Source organism: Phocoena phocoena, chromosome 20 (genome assembly GCF_963924675.1).
Source record: "Phocoena phocoena chromosome 20, mPhoPho1.1, whole genome shotgun sequence".
NCBI classification, from domain to species: Eukaryota; Metazoa; Chordata; class Mammalia; order Artiodactyla; family Phocoenidae; genus Phocoena; species Phocoena phocoena.
Window position 1 is genome coordinate 13,253,771 of NC_089238.1, and position 19,178 is coordinate 13,272,948.

The 19,178-nt window shown below is 49.4% G+C and overlaps 1 protein-coding gene across 1 annotated transcript; it reads left to right on the plus strand.

The window, feature by feature from the left end:
* Positions 1–4,181: 4,181 nt before the first annotated feature.
* On the plus strand, positions 4,182–8,233 carry LOC136140246 (galectin-7-like). The gene is made up of 4 exons (XM_065898326.1): positions 4,182–4,289; positions 6,493–6,581; positions 7,304–7,505; positions 8,120–8,233. Exons 1-4 carry the CDS (start codon positions 4,182–4,184, stop codon positions 8,231–8,233), a joined length of 513 nt encoding a protein of 170 aa, XP_065754398.1.
* Positions 8,234–19,178: the final 10,945 nt, after the last annotated feature.

Here is a 19,178-nt window from a genome sequence, read left to right on the forward strand (position 1 = left end):
AACTACTGCTGCCTAGCCGTGTTCTCGAGGCTTCAGAGCCGGGAAAGTGCGGAGCGCATAGCAAGCCGTGGAGCCCTCAGCCCGGGCCTCGCGATGCTCCGCGGAGGCGCCGGAACCTCGCTGCATGGCACCCCCAAAACAAGCGAGCTCTGCGCTCACCTGTCCCGCGGACCTGGGCGCACCTCCGGCCACCGCGGCCCAGGACGGAGGCGTGGGGCTCAGCCGGCCGGCGGCGGCCGCTGGGGCGGGCGGGGACCCGGGCTCCAGCCCCGAGGCAACGTGGAACCGCCAGGCCCACCTCCGTTCCCGCTGCCCGGAAAGCCTGCTTCCCATTTTTTGTCCCACCTCCAGAAGCACCTGGTGCCATGGATTCCCGAGCTGTTTGGTGGCTCTGAATTCAATGAGTTTCTTCTATAGTTTTCCAACTCCAGCCTAGGGTTCAATTTCTGGGATTTACTAAGAGGTTACCACGTATCCAGTACCTAAATTTGTCTTCTCTCTCCTTTTCTTTGGCCCTGAGTGTTGACAACTTTAAAAACTCATTTAAAACATAGTGGTTAAGGGCCAGACGCCTGGGATCGCTTTTTGGCCCTGCATTCCCTGACTGCGTGATCTGAAGACAGTTGCTTTTCTCGTTATGTCAGTAAAACAGGGATGACAGCAGTCCCTACCTCCTAGATTCGATTAGATGACAGTGAGAAACTAAAGGGTGAATGCTGATCAAGTGCCTAGAGCTGTGTGACACACACCAGGATATGCCATTTACATGGGAGTAACTGCTCCTAGTGGGTTTTAGGAAGGGAGCCACATTCAAATGACACGTTCTCCAAGTTTGATGTGTCAGCCACATGCATTCAGATGACATTTTTGCCTGACCAAACTTGATCTAGTGTTTTGAGTTGAGGAGCTGAGTTCCTTTCCTGTTTTTCTTGCCTGGTAGGGCCACAATGTTTGTAGATATTCAAATGACACAAAGGGTCCACACATCTTTTGTCTTGCCTTTGTTTTTTAATTAATTAATTAATTGTTTTATTTATTTTTGGCTGTGTTGGGTCTTTATTGCTACGTGCAGGCTTTCTCTAGTAGCGTCGAGTGGGGGCTACTCTTCGTTGCGGTGCGCGGGCTTCTCATTGCAGTGGCTTCTCTTGCTGTGGAGCACGGGCTCTAGGCACGTGGGCTTCAGTAGTTGTGGCTCGGGGGCTCTAGAGCACAGGCTCAGTAGTTGTGGCGCACGGGCTTAGTTGCTCTGCGGCATGTGGGATCTTCCCGGACCAGGGCTCGAACCCGTGTCCCCTGCATTGGTAGGTGGATTCTCAACCACTGCACCACCAGGGAAGCCCCTGTATACACATTTAAATGTTTTACATGATCCTGGAGCCCTCATAAGGAAATAAATGCAAAGAAACAGCTAAACCTTCAAGCTAAGAACAATAAAAGCAATTGTGGAAAAGTAACTAATGTGTGGGGAGGCTAAAGGAAGATAAGAATTATTTTAACATGGCCTGTTTTTATTGAACTCTCTAGGTCTCAGCTTGCTGATAAAAATGTTACTTTCCTTGGGTCCAAGTAGGGTGTCTTTCACTTAGTAGTTTTTATCTCCTGTTTTCAGGAGAAAAGGGGAGATTAGAATGCCCTTCCTGTATTTGCTGCTTTTCAAGTGCTTTTAGCTCAAAATAATCCTCATGCCAAAGGGGCATATTTTGTTGTTGGTGGTGGTGTTTAATATTTATTTATTTAGGCTGTGCCAGGTCTTCATTGTGGCATGCGGGATCTTCGTTGCAGCATGCAAACTCTTAGTTGTGGCATACGGGATCTAGTTCCCTGACCAGGGATGGAACCCAGGCCCCCTGCATTGGGAGAGTGGGGTCTTACCCACTGGACCGCCAAGGAAGTCCCAAAGGGTAATATTTTGGGTGGCATATCTGTCACCCTTCAACACACACACACACACATATTTACATCCATCTTCCTTTCTCTCATCAGTCACAGAGGGCAAGTATGACTCCACTCATACAAGGTAGCCAGAACAGTCAAATTCACAGAGACAGGAAGTAGCATGGTGGTGGCCAGGGGGTGCGGACAGGGGAACAGGGAGCCAGTGTTTAGTGGGTACAGGTTTCCGTTGGGGAAGGTGAAACAGTTCTGGGGATGGATGGTGATGAGGGTTGCACAGCAGTGTCAACGTACTTGAGACCACTGAACTGTATGTTTAAAGCAGGGTTATGATGGTAAATTCCATGGTTTTCTATTTTAACACAATGTTAAAAAACGTTTTAAAATAATCCTCTCCAAGTAAATCTCCAACTCATGCAATCATTACTTCAAACGGATACTTCCGTTTCCAGCCCGATGTCACAGGGTTCACGGCCCACTTCTTTGGTCCACATCTATACGTCCCTCCTCTGACAGGGAGAGAGCAGCTCTGGACTGCCTTCCATCGCTGACACCCACACGGCATTTCCTCCCCCTGCGGAAGCCGCCCTCCCCCGCTGGGCTCCAGCACCTCTCAGTGACCCTCACCCCTGCACAGACACCTCCTCCCACGTCGGGGCTGCGCGCCCTGCTGTCCCGCCACCCTCCTCACCGGCTCCCTCTGAAACCCCAGCTGACCCAGCCCTGGGGGAGGGGCGCCCCCTCAGCCCGCCCTGTGGGCCCCCCACCCCCCAGAGGCAGCACTTACTCACCAGCATAACAGCTGGAGCACCCAACTGCTCAGCGGAAGGAAAGGAAGGAGAAGAGGAGGAGAAACAGCAAATCAGTGTTTTCACAGAGCAAGACGGAAATGTACAAGATTACTTTGGCCTTGGAGAGACAGTGGAAATACTTCAAACTCAACATGGCAAAATCCCGCATTCTGATTAAAATGTTTAAAGGGGTTTAATGAACTCAGTTTATCAATGGAACCAAATATGACAGCAACTGCTTCTCCTTAGCAAGTGATTGCATCGATACAATTTACTATATTTATAAATAAAACTGTAAGGTTTCCAGCGGGCTTCCTAGCTTAAGAACAAGTCACATTTGGGGGAATTCCCTGGTGGTCCAGTGGTTAGGACTCGGTGCTTTCATTGCCGAGGGTCCGGGTTCGACTCCTCATCAGGGGAAAAAGTTCCCACAAGTCAAGCACAGCAGGGCCAAAAAAAAAGGTCAGATTTTTAAAACATGTCATCTTCCTCATTGGTAAACTAATTTACAAAACCAATCCAGCCCCTGAACTTTCTTCGCTGTATATGAAAACCAACCCAAAGTCTCCAAGAAGCTGACATGGACAGAGCCTGGGATTTTCAATTCCTACAAACACCGTGGTACACTTAGTACTTTTCGCCCCAGTTATTTCTGAAGGAGGGGAGAGCCAGCAAACTCGGCCCGCTGGGCATCCCTTTCTTTGTTTTCATCGCAAATGAACTTGGTGGCTCTTAAATGCTGAGGAGTGACAGTGTTTCCTGGGGCAGGTGGAGGGGGACTGGCTGTTTCAGGGGCTAAAACTTGATTGGGGTGGTGGCTGCCCAGGTCTGTGTATTGTCAAGGCTCATGGAAGTGTTCCGGTAAAACCTGGATGATTTACGAGCGTGACCTACAGCTCGAGAAAACAAAAAGCGTATTGGGAAAGAAGGACATCCGCCACTTATTTAGAGGTGAGACAAAAATGCTCCTGAGCATGTTATTCCAGAGCTGATGGAACATAACCAGCACAAATGAATAAGAATCCATCCAGGATGCCCATATCTGACTGCTGAGAAATGAACTAGCGATCAAGCTGGTAACACACTCAATGCAAACATACGGCCAAACACGAAGGTCAGGTCAGGTCAGGACTTGCAGGTCGGCAGCATGTGGGGAAATAGCCAAGCACAATGAAGAAATCGGGGAACAGATGAGCTAGTGGGATACACAGCAATATACAGGATGAGGTACAGAAAAGGGACACCCTTAGCGATCAGAGTAATGGAGCCCATCATCCTGGGGAACTCTCCACCCCAGCAGATGTTGGTGTTACCACCTCAGACCCCACTGTCCTCTCTGTTGAAAGCCCCGATGAGGTGCCCTTGGCACACAGAGCAGCTCCAGCCCGGGCCCTGGCCCGTCCTTGCTGTGAGGCCTTGGTGAGAGGCTGGCCCTCTCTAAGCTTGCTTTCTCCTCTGCCAAATAGGGGTGCCTGCAGCCCCCAACCAAACGCCTGAATGCAGCTGCCCAGCCTCCCTCTCCAAGGCCCTGGCTCCTACAGCTGCCCTAGCTGTGTGGTCAGGGGCCTGGAGGGAGGCTGGGACGCCTGCGAGGCTGTGGATCAGGTTCTGAGCCTGCTTGTCTCCACCCAAAGTTTCCATTCCTGGCTCTGCCCCAGGCCTCTTCTCCCTCTGCTGGGTGGGGTGCCAATGGGGGTGGGGTGCGGGAGTAGGGCGGCGGAAACGGAGAGGGAGCTGCTAGGAGGGGCTTCTGCCCAGCTCCCCACCTCCCCGTTCCCTGTCTTCCAGAACCCTCTTTCAGCATTCTCCCTCTGACCCCACCCTTCATACCTGAATTCCTCTTCTGGAGTTTTGGGCTGTGGGGAGTGGAAATGGGCCTGGGTAGAGGGTCCCACTTTTTTCTCTTCCTTGGTCTGGCTGGGGGGCGGGTCGTAGGACACCCCTCCTTCCCCGCCCCTTGTCCTGAACATCGGATGGGAGAGAGGAAGGGTTCTGGGAGGAGGAGGGAGAGAGACTCGAAGGAGAGAAACAGGAACACGTCGGGGGGTGGGGGGACAGAGACACAGGACAGCCAGAGAGACAGAGAGTCAGAGAGACTAGGGCATCCTGGAGACAGAATAAACCAGAGAGAAACTTCCAGAGATCAAGAAAGCCAGAGACACAGTGTCCGTGGTTCTGCACAGCTGTGTTTTTTGGGCAAACTGCTTCCCATTTCTGAGCCTCAGTTTCCTTATCTGTCAAATAAGGGGGATCCATGGCCCTGCCTCAGTGGCCTGTCTGAAATCAGTGGTCTCTGGCTCATGCTAGAAAGGCCGGAGGCTTCGTTAATAATGGCAGCTGTGTTATCTTTCATTCCTTCTTTCACCCATATTTACAGAGCACTTATGTGTGCCAGGCACTGCACTAGGCACCAAGGAGACAGCCTTGACCATCAGGCAAAACACCCTGCCCCTCTGAGCTCCCTTTTCTGTTATTATTGTTGTTGCCATGGTTGTTATTATATTCCAGAAGCATAAACTGGAATGTCAGGGCGGACACGTCCTTAGCCCTAGTCAGCAGGTCCTAACCTGGCAGAGAGGGTCCAGAGCTGCAGCCCACAGCTTAGCCTCTCAGGACTCGAGTTTTCCATGACGAAATGGGCACGAGCGTGTTTTCTCTCCGCCAGTCACCGGGAAGCTAGGGCTGGAGGCACGGTGGCTCAATGAGCCTTCTCTGATGTTTTTTTTTTTAATAAATAAATTTATTTGTTTATTTTTGGCCGTGTTGGGTCTTCGTTGCTGCACACAGGCTTTCTCTAGCTGTGTCGAGCGGGGGCTACTCTTCGTTGCCATGCACGGGTTTCTCATTGCGGTGGCTTCTCTTGTTGCAGAGCACGGGCTGTAGGCCCGTGGGCTTCAATAGTTGTGGCACACGGGCTCAGTAGCTGTGGCACGCGGGCTCAGTAGTTGTGGCTTGCAGGCTCTAGAGCGCAGGCTCAGTAGTTGTGGTGCACGAGCTCAGTTGCTCCGAGGCATGTGGGATCTGCCTGGACCAGGGATCGAACCTGTGTCCTCTCCCCTGGCAGGTGGATTCTTAACCACTGTGCCCTCAGGGAAGCCCCTATAATGTTATTATTATTATTATTATTGTTAACTGTTCCTATCATTATTAGCTCAGAGGAGAGGGACCTGGGAATACTCAGGGATTGCAGGAGTGTCAGAGCCCTAGAAGCAGGGTGCTGGCCAGCATGGCCCCAGGGCCAGGGTCTGTGCCAGGTGTGGGTGGTGGGTGTGGAAAGGGGTGACGGTGAGTCACCAGGGCCAGCTACACCCTGCTTCTATTTAAGGTCCCAGCAGCCATACCCACCACCACCACTGCCTGTCCGCTGTTCCAGCCATGGCAGAGATATATGTGAGTGCTTCAGGGGTGTGGAGGTGGCGAGGTTTTGGACCCAAGGCTGCACTGGAATGGGGTAGGGGCTGGGCGTTTGGCTGAGGTCTCCTGTTTCAAGGAGAAAACGGGTGTTCGGGGGTGCTATGACGTTCTGGGCTGTTGTTTCTGGGTTGACCCAATCCATCCCACGCTCCCATCTCCCCCTTGGTGTTTCCCCCTTACTTTCTATCTCTCTGGATATCTTCCTGTTGATTCTTTGTGTTCCTCTCTCCAACCCTTTCCCTACGCCTGGCTCTCTTTCCTTTGCCTCTGTGCCCTTTCTGCTCTCTGATTCTGCTGGTCTGGGTCCTGGTCATGTTCTCCCCGGCACTGACCCATGTGTGTCTCTCCTCTGCCTCCCTGATCCACTTTGGCCCCCGCACCCCTGCTGCTGCAGAAGTTGCCCTACAGGACCTCCCTGGCCAACGGCTTCGAAGTCGGCACCATGATGAGAATTCGTGGTGTTGTCCCCAAAAATGCTGACAGGTGAGACCTCCAAGCCTCTGCGGTAGGGGGTGGGAGGTCTCCAGGCTCAGCTGACCCCACTTCTTACAGCCCAGAGAACAAGCCCCAGGCCAGCTTTGCCCACCAGGATCTTGGAATCTCCAAGCTATTTCCCACCTTCTGGAATCTGATGTCTTTACTCATTTGTCCCAGGACAGTGTACCTGGGGTCCCTACAACCTTCTAAGAATCTGGGAGAATCTGCCAGGGCAATCCAAGGCTCTTCCTTATAGTAAGACTTCCAGTCTGAGTCTGAAGCCACTGTGGAAACACAGCCTGTGAGTCAGAGGTGCCCTGGGCACCTGGGAGGCCTCAGCCATCAAACCTATGACTTCCTGGGTCGGGAGCTTCAGGATTTCTGGGAATCTATGATGCCTGCGAATACTGGGGTCCCTGGCATTGCTCCCGGCCCTCTGGGAATTGGGGGATCGGAGGCACCCCGGTCTCAGGACCATGACTCCTCGGCAACTCCCAGACTCTGGAAATGCGGGAGACCCAGGCCGTAGTACAGTGACCCTTGCCTGGGTGGATGTGTGTCCAGGTCCCCAGTTGGTCTCTGGATGTCCTGGAATCTGGGCTCCTTGGCCTCCAGTCCACCACCCCTCCTTCACTGGCGTGTGGCTCTCAGGTCCCTGTGGATTTGGATGTGCTTCGGCAATCGGTAAGTCCTTTCTCTGACGCCCCCTCTCATCCGCCACCTAACAGGTTCTACATAAACCTGCTGTGCAGTGACGACCCAGACAGTGAGATCGTCCTGCATTTCAACCCCCGGCTGGATGAATCCTCGGTGGTCTTGAACACCCGGAAGTGCGGCGAGTGGGGCTTAGAGGAGCTCGGCTTTGGCCCTGCCTTCCAGCGTGGGGAGTCCTTCGATATGCTCCTCATTGCCAAAAAAGAAGGCTTCAAGGTGCGTCTCTGCCACAGGGGTGGCCGCCAACACCCAGGTCTCTTCCCTTGGCAAGGCCAGGAAGGCTCTTGTCGGAGGTGGGGAGCAAAGGCGCGGCCAAGGCTGGGCACGGCGTCCCCAGTCCCTCACCTCCCCTGGCGCAAGCGCACTAGAGGGCAGGCGTATGGCGGTGACAAGGACGTGAGAGCACGAGCCCAAAGGGTGGGTGTCCAGCGGGGAGGCGTGGACATCCCGGACCCTATTCCCTGTCCACTGGCGCCTGACGTAGTGGCTCTGGGGCAGGGGAATGGATGGGTTGGGAGACAGAACCCAGAATAAGTCCCAGCAGGGAGTGGTCGCTGTAGACCCTCCACCACCCAGGCCGTTCTCCACTTTCAATCTGTGCGTCACAGTGAGGCGGTGGACGCGGGCACCGTGGAGACCACCTCCACCGCCAAAGCTTAAAAAGCACCCCCGTGCCATTGAATCCTCTCGGCAAGGGCTTAGAATCAAGAGCAGCCCTTTTCCTTAATGCGGGGTTGCGTGGGTGACGAGGTCACGCAGCGTGGGTACGAGTCGGGAATGACCCCGCAGTCGCCTGGGGAACCATAAACCGTGTCTCCTCGCCCCTGCAGGTTGTGATCGGGGACACGGAATACCACCACTACCGCTACCGGATCTCACCAGAGCGCGCGTTCTGGTTCGAAGTGGGCGGGGACGTGCAGCCGGAGTTGGTGAAGATCTTCTGAGCGCTGGGGACGGGGCACAGGGGTCCTGAGTGACAAATAAAGTCTCAGCCTCTCGTCTGTGCGCCTCCTGTGTGTCTGTGTCTCCTTCATATAGACGAGGATAGCAGGCTCAGGGAGGTGAAGACACTGATTAAGGGTCACACAGCGATTGCGTGGCCGGGGCGGGTCCGGGCCTGGATCTCCGAGGGCACTTTTTGTCCCTGGAGGCCTGAGGAGGGTCACGATCTGGCGGGGGTGGGGCTTTGGCTTGCCCCCCTGCAGCACTTTGCGAAGCAGCCAGGTGGTAATGCGGTGCGGGCCGACTTTAGGGAATTTGCAGGGGCCCAAGCCATCCCTTGGCGCCCGCTCCATGGGTGTAACGGACCCCCCAATCGGTACGTCTGCAAACAGGTCTCTTGGAGACCGCAGCCTCGCGGAGAAGATGCGTGAATCCCCGGCTCCCCGCGCCGATGCCCGAGGCTTTATGCTTCTCCGTCGCTTCGCCGGCCTCCTGGCGCCTGCAGACAGGTGGCGCAGGGAAGGGCTTGGAAGCCAATCAGGGCGTCGCCGGCGCGCCGTTCTCACACTTCTTCCTCCTCGGCTCACTCAACGGCCCTGCGACCCCGGCCCTACCCGAGGGATTCTGGAGGGGGAACGGGGAGCGGGGTACATACAGAAGCCCAGTCAGCCCTGAGTGCCATGTGGGGATTTTCTGGTTTCAGGGGGGTGGTTTGGTTGTCCCTAAAAGGCCACTCGTGGGAGAGGAGCCCAGACCACGGGAGCGCCCCCGAATCCCGCACCCACAAGGCACTCGCATCGTATGTGGTTCTCAGCAGCGGACGGAGAGGGGGGTGGAAGGTGCGTGCCAGCAGCGCACCACGTGTTGTAAAGTCCGGAGCCGCGCCCCTGCCGGATGTTTCTCGGCCTGGAACCTTGCGAAACCAGTGACATGTTTCCCCCTCCTGGCCGCTGCCAACATTGCAATCTTGGCAATCGGTGCAGGAGCAGGGCCCTGTTTTCCTTGGTTTCACCTTAAAGAGAGGTGGAAAATCCTGTGGGACCACCAAGCCTGGGCGCCAGTTCGAGCCCTTTCAGGACCTTTTTCTGTACTTTGCAAACCGCCTATAACTACCTTTCCCCATGCTGGCCCTTCTGAATATGTTTCTGGGGGGCAGTGGAATGAGGGGTCCCCTGCGGAGACCTGAGAAAATCTGGCATCCCTTGGGACTCCAGGGCTCATTGTTAAATGAATTAATTTTTATTTTATGTGTGTTTTCATGTAGTTACTGAACATTAAAAAATGTTTGTAAAGATAATATACTATACAGTTCGAATTTCAAAAAATACAGTGGAAAGTAAGGCCCTATTGGCACAATCACAGAGGGGGTTGGATTCTGCCGTTTAGATGGTAATGATTCATCGGTGTTAATTTCCTGACTTTCACCTCTGTCTTACCGTGTATATAGTGGAGAATGTTCTTATTTATACAAAATACAAACTATTTGGAGATAAAGAGGCAGCATGTTGGCAACTTATTCATAAATCGTTCAAGAAAAAACTGAAGTTTATAATGTACTTAAAACTTTTTGTCATTTCAAGAAATATATATATACATTATATCATAAATGTATGATATGCTCTTATATGTAGAATTCCCTAAAGATTCTCCCCCCCCATTGCTAAAACTTAAATGAATGAATTCAGGAAAGTGGCAGGACACATAGTCAACACACAAAAATCAGCTGCATTTTCCTACGCTGAGACTTTGTTTTTGTAACAGAGAGATATATATACTGCTTCATTCATTTTGCTGGCTTCCCAGGACTCCACTGCAAGGAGTAACACAACTAAAGTCACTTGAACTGCTGGATGTCTACTGGTGTCACATCATCTCCTACCTACAAACTACACTTCAGTGAGTTTCCTTGGACCTACCTACAACAGCCCAAAGCTTTTACCTTTTTAATCTCCACTGTTATTAGAAAATATATGCATAAAAAAATAAGGAAAATATATGCACACTTATTGTACGGTTTTGAATAAGAATTTTTAAATCACCCACAATTTTACCACTCTGAAATAAGCACACAATATATTAGTGTGTTTCTTTCTAGTCATTTTTCTATAATAATTTATCTACATTGTACATTTTGGGGAAAACTAGAATATATATATTTATATACCTATTTAGCTAACATTTCCTGAGTCCCTACTATGTGTTAGTCACTGTGCTAACCATTTGTTCAATCCTTAAAATGACTCTCTGAGATACTTTTTTTTTCGTTTATAGAAAGACAATATTTTTTATTTTTAAAAATTTTTAAATTTTTTAATTGAAGTATAGTTGATTTACAGTGTTGTGTTAATCACTGCTGTACAGCAAAGTGATTCAGATATATATATATATATATATATATACACACATTCCCTATTTACTTATTTATTTATTTATTTTGGCTGCACTGGGTCTTTGTTGCTGAGCTCGGGCTTTCTTTAGTTGCGGCGAGCGGAGGCTACTCTTTGTTGTGGTGCACGGACTTCTCATTGCGGTGGCTTCTCTTGTTGCGAAGCATGGGCTCTAGGTGCGTGGGCTTCAGTAGTTGTGGCATGAGGACTCAGTAGTTGTGGCACGCGGGCTTAGTTGCTCTGCGGCATGTGGGATCTTCCTGGACCAGGGATCAAACCCATGTCCCCTGCATTGGCAGGCAGATTCTTAATGACTGCATCACCTGGGAAGCCCCCCATTTTAATTAGATTGTTTGTTTTCTTATTATTGAGTTATGAGTTCTTTATATTTTCTGGATATAGTCCTTTGCCAAATATATGTATTGTGAATCTGTAATATGTATTCTCCTCTATGTAAACACAGACTAAAAACAAAAGACGAATTTTTTTTCATTTTTTAAACTGTGCCTTTCTCAGAGCAGAAGTGTTTAATTGATGAATTCCACCATATCAGGTTTTTTTTTTTTTTCTGTTATGCTGTGTGCCTTTGTGTCCTATTTAAGAAACCTTTGGAAATTCCCTAGCGGTCCAGTCGTTAGGACTCGGCACTTTCACTGCCAAGGTCCAGGTCCAATCCCTGGAGCGAGAACTAAGATGCTGCAAGCCTCTCAGCATGGCCAAAAAGAAAAAGAAAAAAGAAAAAAAAGAAATTTTTGTCTACCTAGGGTCACAACTTTAAAAATGTTTCCTTCTAGCTGTTTTATAGTTTTAGCACATATGTTTGGGTCTATGATCTATTTTTAGTTAATTTTTTGTATGGTGTGATGTAAGGGTTGCGGTTCACTTCTTACCATATGGACTTCTAGCTATTTCAGCACCACTTGTTGAAAAGATTGTCTTTTCTCCCATTGAATTACCTTGGCTATTTTGTCAAAAGTTAATTGACCATATATGTGTGTGTTTATTTCTGGCCTCACTAGTCTTCTAACTCCTTGGTCTTTTTGTTTACCTTTATACCAATATGACACTCCTGATTTCTGTAGTTTTCTAGTAAGTCAAAAATCACATACTGGGCTTCCCTGGTGGCGCAATGGCTAAGAATCTGCCTGCCGATGCAGGGGACATGGGTTCGAGCCCATGCCATGGAGCATGTCACATGCCATGGCATCCCACATGCCATGGAGCAACTAAGCCTGTGCGCCACAACTACTGAGCCTGCGCTAGAGCCCCCGAGCCACACTACTGAGCCCACATGCCACAACTACTGAAGCCTGCGCGCCTAGAGCCCGTGCTCCGCAACAAGAGAAGCCACCGCAATGAGAAGCCCACGCACCACAACGAAGAGTAGCCCCTGCTAGCCACAACTAGAGAAAGCCTGCGTGCAGCAACAAAGACCCAACACAGCCAAAAATAAATAAATAAAATAAAATCTATTTTTTAAAAAGTCTATAAAAAGAAATCACATAGTATAAGTCTTACAACATTGTTCTTTTCAAAATTACTTTGTTGTGGGTCTTTTTTGTATTCATACACATTTTTAAATTTTTATCAGCATTTCTAAAATTTCTTTATTTATTTTTTTAAAATTATGTATTTATTTATTTTTGTCTGTGTTGGGTCTTCGTCGCTGCACTCAGGCTTTCTCTAGTTGCGGTGAGCGGAGGCTACTCTTCGCCACGGTGCGCCGTCTTCTCATTGTGGTGGCTTCTCTAGTTGCAAAGCACGGGCTCTAGGCGCGGCCTTCAGTAGTTGTGGCATATGGGCTCAGTAGTTGTGGCTTGTGGGCTCTACAGCGCAGGCTCAGTAGTTGTGGCACACGAGTTTAGCTGCCCTGCAGCATGTGGGATCATAGCTCCCCGACCAGGGATTGAACCTGTGTCCTCCACATTGGCAGGCAGATTCTTTACCACTAGACCACCAGGGAAGTCCCTTGGAGTCTGTTTTTTTTTTTTTTTTGCAGTATGCAGGCCTCTCACTGTTGTGGCCTCTCCCATTGCGGAGCACAGGCTCCAGACGCGCAGGCTCAGCGGCCATGGCTCACGGGCCCAGCCGCTCCGCGGCATGTGGGATCTTCCCGGACTGGGGCACGAACCCGTGTCCCCTGCATCGGCAGGCCAACTCTCAACCACTGCGCCACCAGGGAAGCCCTTGGAGTCTGTTTTTAAGGAACTCACTCTAAGACACAGGGCGATTTAAATATATGTTTCATTTAAGTTAAACTCCAGGGGCCATCAGTTGGCCTAAGGTGAAATACACACTTCCAGAAGAGTCAGCCAGCATCTGATCAAAAGCCAAATCGGCAATTACCTCAAGGGCTTCAACTATCTTTGAGAAACACCAGAGACGTCACTAATTAGCATGATGAAAGTTAGAAATGGCTTTTCATTTGCATATTGAGTGCCTTATTAATAATTAACATAGTGGGTGTTAAAAATGGCCTGTTATTGATGAAATTGGTAGCTTGCAGTGTTGACTAAAGTATTTTAGACAGTTTCCACCCTTGTTTGAATAGTGTATAAGAATCTAGTAAACTTTCATCATTTTCCGTAAGGTGAAAAAAGAAACCTACAGATTAAAAGTGATTTAAGAGGCATGTCAGTCAACTTCAGTGAATCTACCTTATTTGGGTCCTGATCCAAATAAACTACTAATAATTTTATTACATTTATGAGACAACTGGAAATGTGGATATTTGATGATATTAAGGACTTATTGTTAATTTTCTTGGTGTGACAATGGTATTCAGGTTATGGTTCTCTTTAAGAGTTTCTATCTTAGAGAAATACATTGAAATATTTACTAAGGAAATGAAATGATGTCTGGGATTTGCTTCAAAATTATACAAGAGGGGTGGGGTAGATACGAGGGTTCATTATATCCTTCAGTCTGCTTCTGTGTTTTAAATTTTCTGTAACAAAAGGTACTATTTTTAGAGAACAGTGTCATACTGTGGGTATTCTTCTGAGGCTTGCTTCTTCACGGAACATTATGTTTCTAAGGGTCACCCATGCTGTATCTGCTGTTCATCCAGTTTTCACTTCTGTGTAGTCTTCCCTTGTATGAATATGGCACCATTTTCTCATTTTGCTGACAAAAGATATTTGAGATGTTTTCAGGTTTTTGCTATTACAAACCATACTGCTATGAACGTTTTTGAACATGTCTCCTGGGATACATGTCACATGCGTTTCTTTAGGATACATATACCTGGGAGTGGAATTGCTGGGTTATAGCATAGGTATTTGCTGAGTAATGCCAAATTGTCTTCTAAAGTGTTTGTACCAAGTTACACCTCTCCATTAGCACTTCTGTTGCTCCACATCCCTGCCAACACTTGGTATTTTCAGACTTCTTAACTTTCTTCCTCATCTAGTGGGATAATGGTATTTCATATGGTTCTAATTAGCATTTCCTTAGCATATGCATATTAGCATATGCATATATTAGCATATACTTATTCGGCAACTGCTTATTCATGTTTTTGCCCGCTTTCTATTGAGTCAACTTGTTTATTTACAGGGGCTCTTTGTATATTCTGAATACTGACCTTTTGAGAAGCAGTATAGTATAATCAGCAAGCCAGACCACCAGATTAAAATCCTGAGTGTGCAATTGTGAGAGCATGGCCACAACACCACACTTCCCTGTATCTCAGTTTCTTCATCTGTAAAATGGGCTCACTATAAACCTTACCTTTTGCTATGGGCTGAATGTTTGTACCCCTCCCCACCAATTCGTATGTTGAAGCCCTAACTCCCAATGTGGTGGTAGTTAGAGGTGGGGGCCTTTGGGAGGTAATTAGGTTCAGATGAGATCATAAGGGTGGGGAATCCCCATGATGGAATTAGTGCCCTGATAAGAAGAGGAAGAGAGGGAATTATCTGGCGGACCAGTGGTTAGGACTCAGCACATTCACTGCCGGGGTCTGGGTTCAATCCCTGGTCGGGGAATTAAGATCCCACACACACACACAAAAATAACAGATGAGACATAGAATTAAATATAGTGAAAAACTATAGACCTTCCAAATGAAAAAAAATAAATAAAAAAGAAGAGGAAGAGACACCAGAGCTCTCTCTCTGCCATGGAAAGATACACCAAGAAGATGGCCATTTGCAAGCCTGGAAGAGAGCTCTCAGCAGAACCTGACCATGCTGACATCCTGATCTGGGACTCCCAGGCTCCAGAACTGAGAAATAAGCATCTGTTGTTTGAGCCCCCAGTCTGTGGTCTTTGCTATAGCTGCCAGATCATATTTATGATCTCTTGTGCACTGTCACAGCAAGTGCTCGGTAAATAGTAAGCATTTGTTATTATATGTGTAACAAATACCTGCTCTCTATGGTGGGTCTTTTCATTTTCATGATAGCATTTCAGGCAAAAAAAAAAAATGTGTTTTTTAATTTGGCTCAAGTGCAGCCTTAACTTGGTGAAACAGGAACACTCTGCTTTGCTGGTTAGGTAAGGAAGCAGGAGTAGAAGCCGAGTAACTGGCACCAGACCCCTTACTCCATGACAGTGAAGGATTCCTTACTCCACAGGGAATTGATGTCCTCGACATTCCGGCTAGCGCACCGCTGCAGAAATCATGCCAACTGAATTAGGAAGGTTTCTTTTGGTTGCTAGTGACATAAATAAATAAATAAAATAATAAATGGGAAAAAGAGAGGAGAATTATTGACTCCGTTAACGTAAAAGTCTGGTTTTGAGCACACCCGATTGAGGGGTTGTCTGCTCGCGGGAATCTTGTCACTGGCTCTGCTTCCCTCAGCGTTGTCCTCACTCTCAGGCAGTAGTCTCCGGACTACACGGCCAAGGTAGAGCTGAGCCACTCGGGGCTTACATGCCGTCCGCTTAGTGGCCTCAGGGAAATAGAAGCCCTGTCCTGACTCCCAGGTACTGAACAAGGGGTGTGACCGAGGGGCGTGACCAGGGGCTGAGGTGCTCTGATTGGCTGTTCTGAGTCACATGCACTTCCCTGGAGCTGGAGGGAGGGGCCAGCCCTACCAGAGCCACAGGGCTTGAGAATAAGGGGCCCGTGGGTCCCCAAAACATAATGGGGGTGCTGGGCTCACAAAGCATCTACTACAGTAACATCAATGCGTTCTTCTTACCTTGGCTGGGGAAAGCATATTTGGGACTCCGGATTCAAGGAGAGATGTGGGGAGTGATGATCGAGAGAACACTTGCTTGTGGGTTGTGACCAGAGCCCCGAAGCATGGCAGCCGGCAGGCAGCTAGGAAGAGCAGCAGCCTGGAGGGGCCTTGCAGGAGGGGCCGGGGAAGGGGCAGGTAGGAGCCCAGGGCATCTGACAGGATTTTTACATCATTGCGAGATGTCAGGTTTTACTAAAAGCTTCCTCCTACTGTTAGTGGTACTTTGGGGCAAATAAAGGGGAGAGGGCTGTGACCTCGCGGGGTGAGAACATGGAGAACAGATAATGGGATGGTGGAAGTGACTGTAGAAATGGCAGAGACAGCAGCCAGAGCCGGTGGTGATAGGTGACCATAGATGGGATCACAGGACGTAGTCATGACACAGAACGTTCATTGAGCAACTACTGTGTGTCGGGCACTGTTCTGAACATGTCCCACATATCAACTCATATGTTTCTCACAACAACACCCAGAGGTAGGTCTTATTATTACCCCCATTGTAAAGATGAGGAAGCTGAGGCACAGGGAGGATAAGTGACTTGCCCACGACACACAGTTCTAAGTGGCAGATCTGAGATTTGAAACCAGGCCCTCTGACTCCTAACCCTGTCACCTGCCTCACATGGAGGGTTGGTCTTTGCAATTCTATAGGAAGAAAACCTGTTTATAACCTCCTTTTTGTGGCCACACAGCCAGGAGGCACAGACAATATCTGTTGGTCCATCTGGAGGGAAAGATCCCAGAGGGCTGAGGGACATCTAGTATCACAGAGGAGACAAGGCTCTGCTGGGGCAGGAGACCCCCCTGCTGAGTGTGGAAGGGCTGTGGGGATAAAAACTGGTGAGTTTTAGCCACCTGAAACCTATTTCTCCCATTTCTTCCGATGGCTCTGAGGTAGGAGATAGATAGGCCCCAGACTCAGCAGCTGCAGCTGGTCTCCTGCTGATGCTTTGAGATGGGATACCAGCGGGAGCATTGGGCCCTGATTGGGTACATTCTTGTGGATTTCCCAGCCCAACACATGCGCAGAGAAGGCCTCAGTCTAGGGGAAGGACAAAAGGAGGGGGAAGAGGCCAGCTGGAATCCATCTTGGCTGAGAGATGGGCACCCACCACAGGACAAAATATGGAGATGATTGGCCAGAAAAACAACCCAGAAAACTGTCCCTATATGAGCGACCTAAGCCACCCCTGTTGCTTGCAACTCACTCTGAGTTTGCCTGTGTTCTCTGCCACACATACTTTGTTTCTTCAATGTGTACTTTCCTCCATTTTAGACAATCCTCTTTTAAACACTCACCCTCCACTCTCAGGGAGGAAACTGAGCCTCTCCTACTCTGTATCCCCCTGACCAATCCCCAATCCTACCTCCCTATGCTCTTTTATCCACACCGGTACCCCAGGATGAAAAGGCTAGTCCTGCTGAGGTAACCCATAGTGGGACTTCCTATCACCCAAGATCAGGGAGAATATGCCCTCTTAGAGAAGTGGCAAATGGCGAAGGCACAACCAGAGTACATGTGCCCTTCTTCTGACTCAAGTCCAATGCGAACAAAGGCTGGGATGATTTTCTGAAGACCCTAGTAGATTCAACCCCTAACGCTGGACTTTGATTTAACTTGGAAGGATGTCCAAATAGTACTATCTACCAGCTGTACCCATGAGGAGAAACACAGGATTTAGACAGCAGTCCAGGGGCACGCTGATCAGCTCACCAGGGACCGACCTCACATTTGTGATGTGGGTGAGGACGCAGTCCCAAATCAGGAGCCCACTTGGGATTATAATTCCCGGGGGGGGGGGAATGAAGGCCAGGAACCACATGGTCCAATGCCTATTAGAAGGAATGGGGGAGACCTCCCTGGTGGTCCAGTGGTTAAGACTCCGTGTTCCCAATGCAGGGGGCGCGGGTTCAATCCCTGGTCAGGGAACTAGATCCCGCATGCCACAACTAAGACCCAGCGCAGACAAATAAATAAATGAATATTAAAAAAAAAAAAAAAAGAAGAAGAAGGAATGAGAAAGTGCATCAGAAAGCCAGTTAACTATGAAAAGGTCAGGGAAGTGACCCAAGAGAAGGAAGAAAACCCAGCTCTCTTTCAGGGACGGCTTGTGGAGGCTTTTAGAAAATTTACTAACACAGACCCCTCCACTCCCGAGGGTCAAGCTCTGCTGAGACATTTTGTCAGTCTGCCCCAGATATTAGGTGACAACTCCAAAAGTTACAATTAGGCCCACAAACCCCTATGCACCAATGCTTAGAGGTGACCTTTGGGGTATTTAATAATCGAGATCAAATTCAGGAGGAGGAGAGAACTCAGTGTGAGAAAAGGCAGGCCAAGGCTCAAGCTAAACAGGTAACAGTTGCTGTCAGCCATGCCTGGGAACCTCAGGGCAACCCAAAGGGGACAAGGAGTTTCAACCATCAGTCTCGAGGGAAAACCAACAAGAGGGAATGCTTCAAGTATAAGTCAACTGGCCACTGGGCCTGCAACTGCCAGGAACGCTCCCAGGCCATGCGCAGTCTGCGAAGAGAGGGGTCTCTGGAGATGGGCGTGCCCTCAGTCCTGAAGGGGAAAGGAGGCTCTGCTCCAGATGGCCATGCTGGACAACTGAGGCAGTCCCAGGGATTCTGGCGGCTCCCCCATGCCCCCTCACGAGCTGTCCATCTCTGTCGAGGAGCCCCAGGTGGTCCTTGATGTGGCAGGTAAGAAGATGGAGTTTTTAAATTGATACGGGAGCCACTTATTCTGTCTTAATTTCTCATGCTGGGCCTCTTTCCTCTAAAAGTTGCACAGTTAACTGGTGTTGACAGAAAGCCTTGAGCGCATTACTTCCCTGGGCCCCTCGCTTGCCCGTTTGAACAGAGTTTGATCTCACCTGCCTTTCTAGTTGTTCCTGAGTGTCCTGCCCTACTACTGGGGTGAGACCTTCTGGGCTCCCTTGGGGCTATATTAGGGTTAAGGGTGGGCCTAGGGCAGCCCTTTATCTTGACCCTGGCTAAGGCAGATCAATGGGAAAAGCAAGGGCCTACTCGAAGGCTGATCTTCAGCTCTTGCTTTTTAACCTGCTTGTTACGTTTGCTTTTTCCAGGTTACAGCAATTCAAGATGATGGTGATGCAGGGTTTGTATCCACTGCCTGAAACCAGTCCTGCCGGAATAACAGAAGTTGCCCTGGGGCCCCTAACAAGGCACGGTAAGAGCTCCCTGGCCGCAATTAAGTTGGGTCTATGAACCCAATGTCAGCCTGAAGAAGCTACAGAAGATGAACCATGGCCCTTCATCCTCCCAATAAGATTTTTTTGAGTCCACGTCTCTCAGGAGGGATTTGAGGTAGGAGATAGGCCCCCGGATGAGCAGTTGCA

Coding starts and splice junctions, on each gene's coding strand:
- LOC136140246 (XM_065898326.1), top strand. CDS start 4,182: ATGCAGCTGCCCAGCCTCCCTCTCCAAGGCCCTGGCTCCTACAGCTGC. Junction 4,290..6,492: donor CCTGCGAGGCTGTGGATCAG/GTTCTGAGCCTG, acceptor CTGCTGCTGCAG/AAGTTGCCCTACAGGACCTC. Junction 7,506..8,119: donor CCAAAAAAGAAGGCTTCAAG/GTGCGTCTCTGC, acceptor TCGCCCCTGCAG/GTTGTGATCGGGGACACGGA.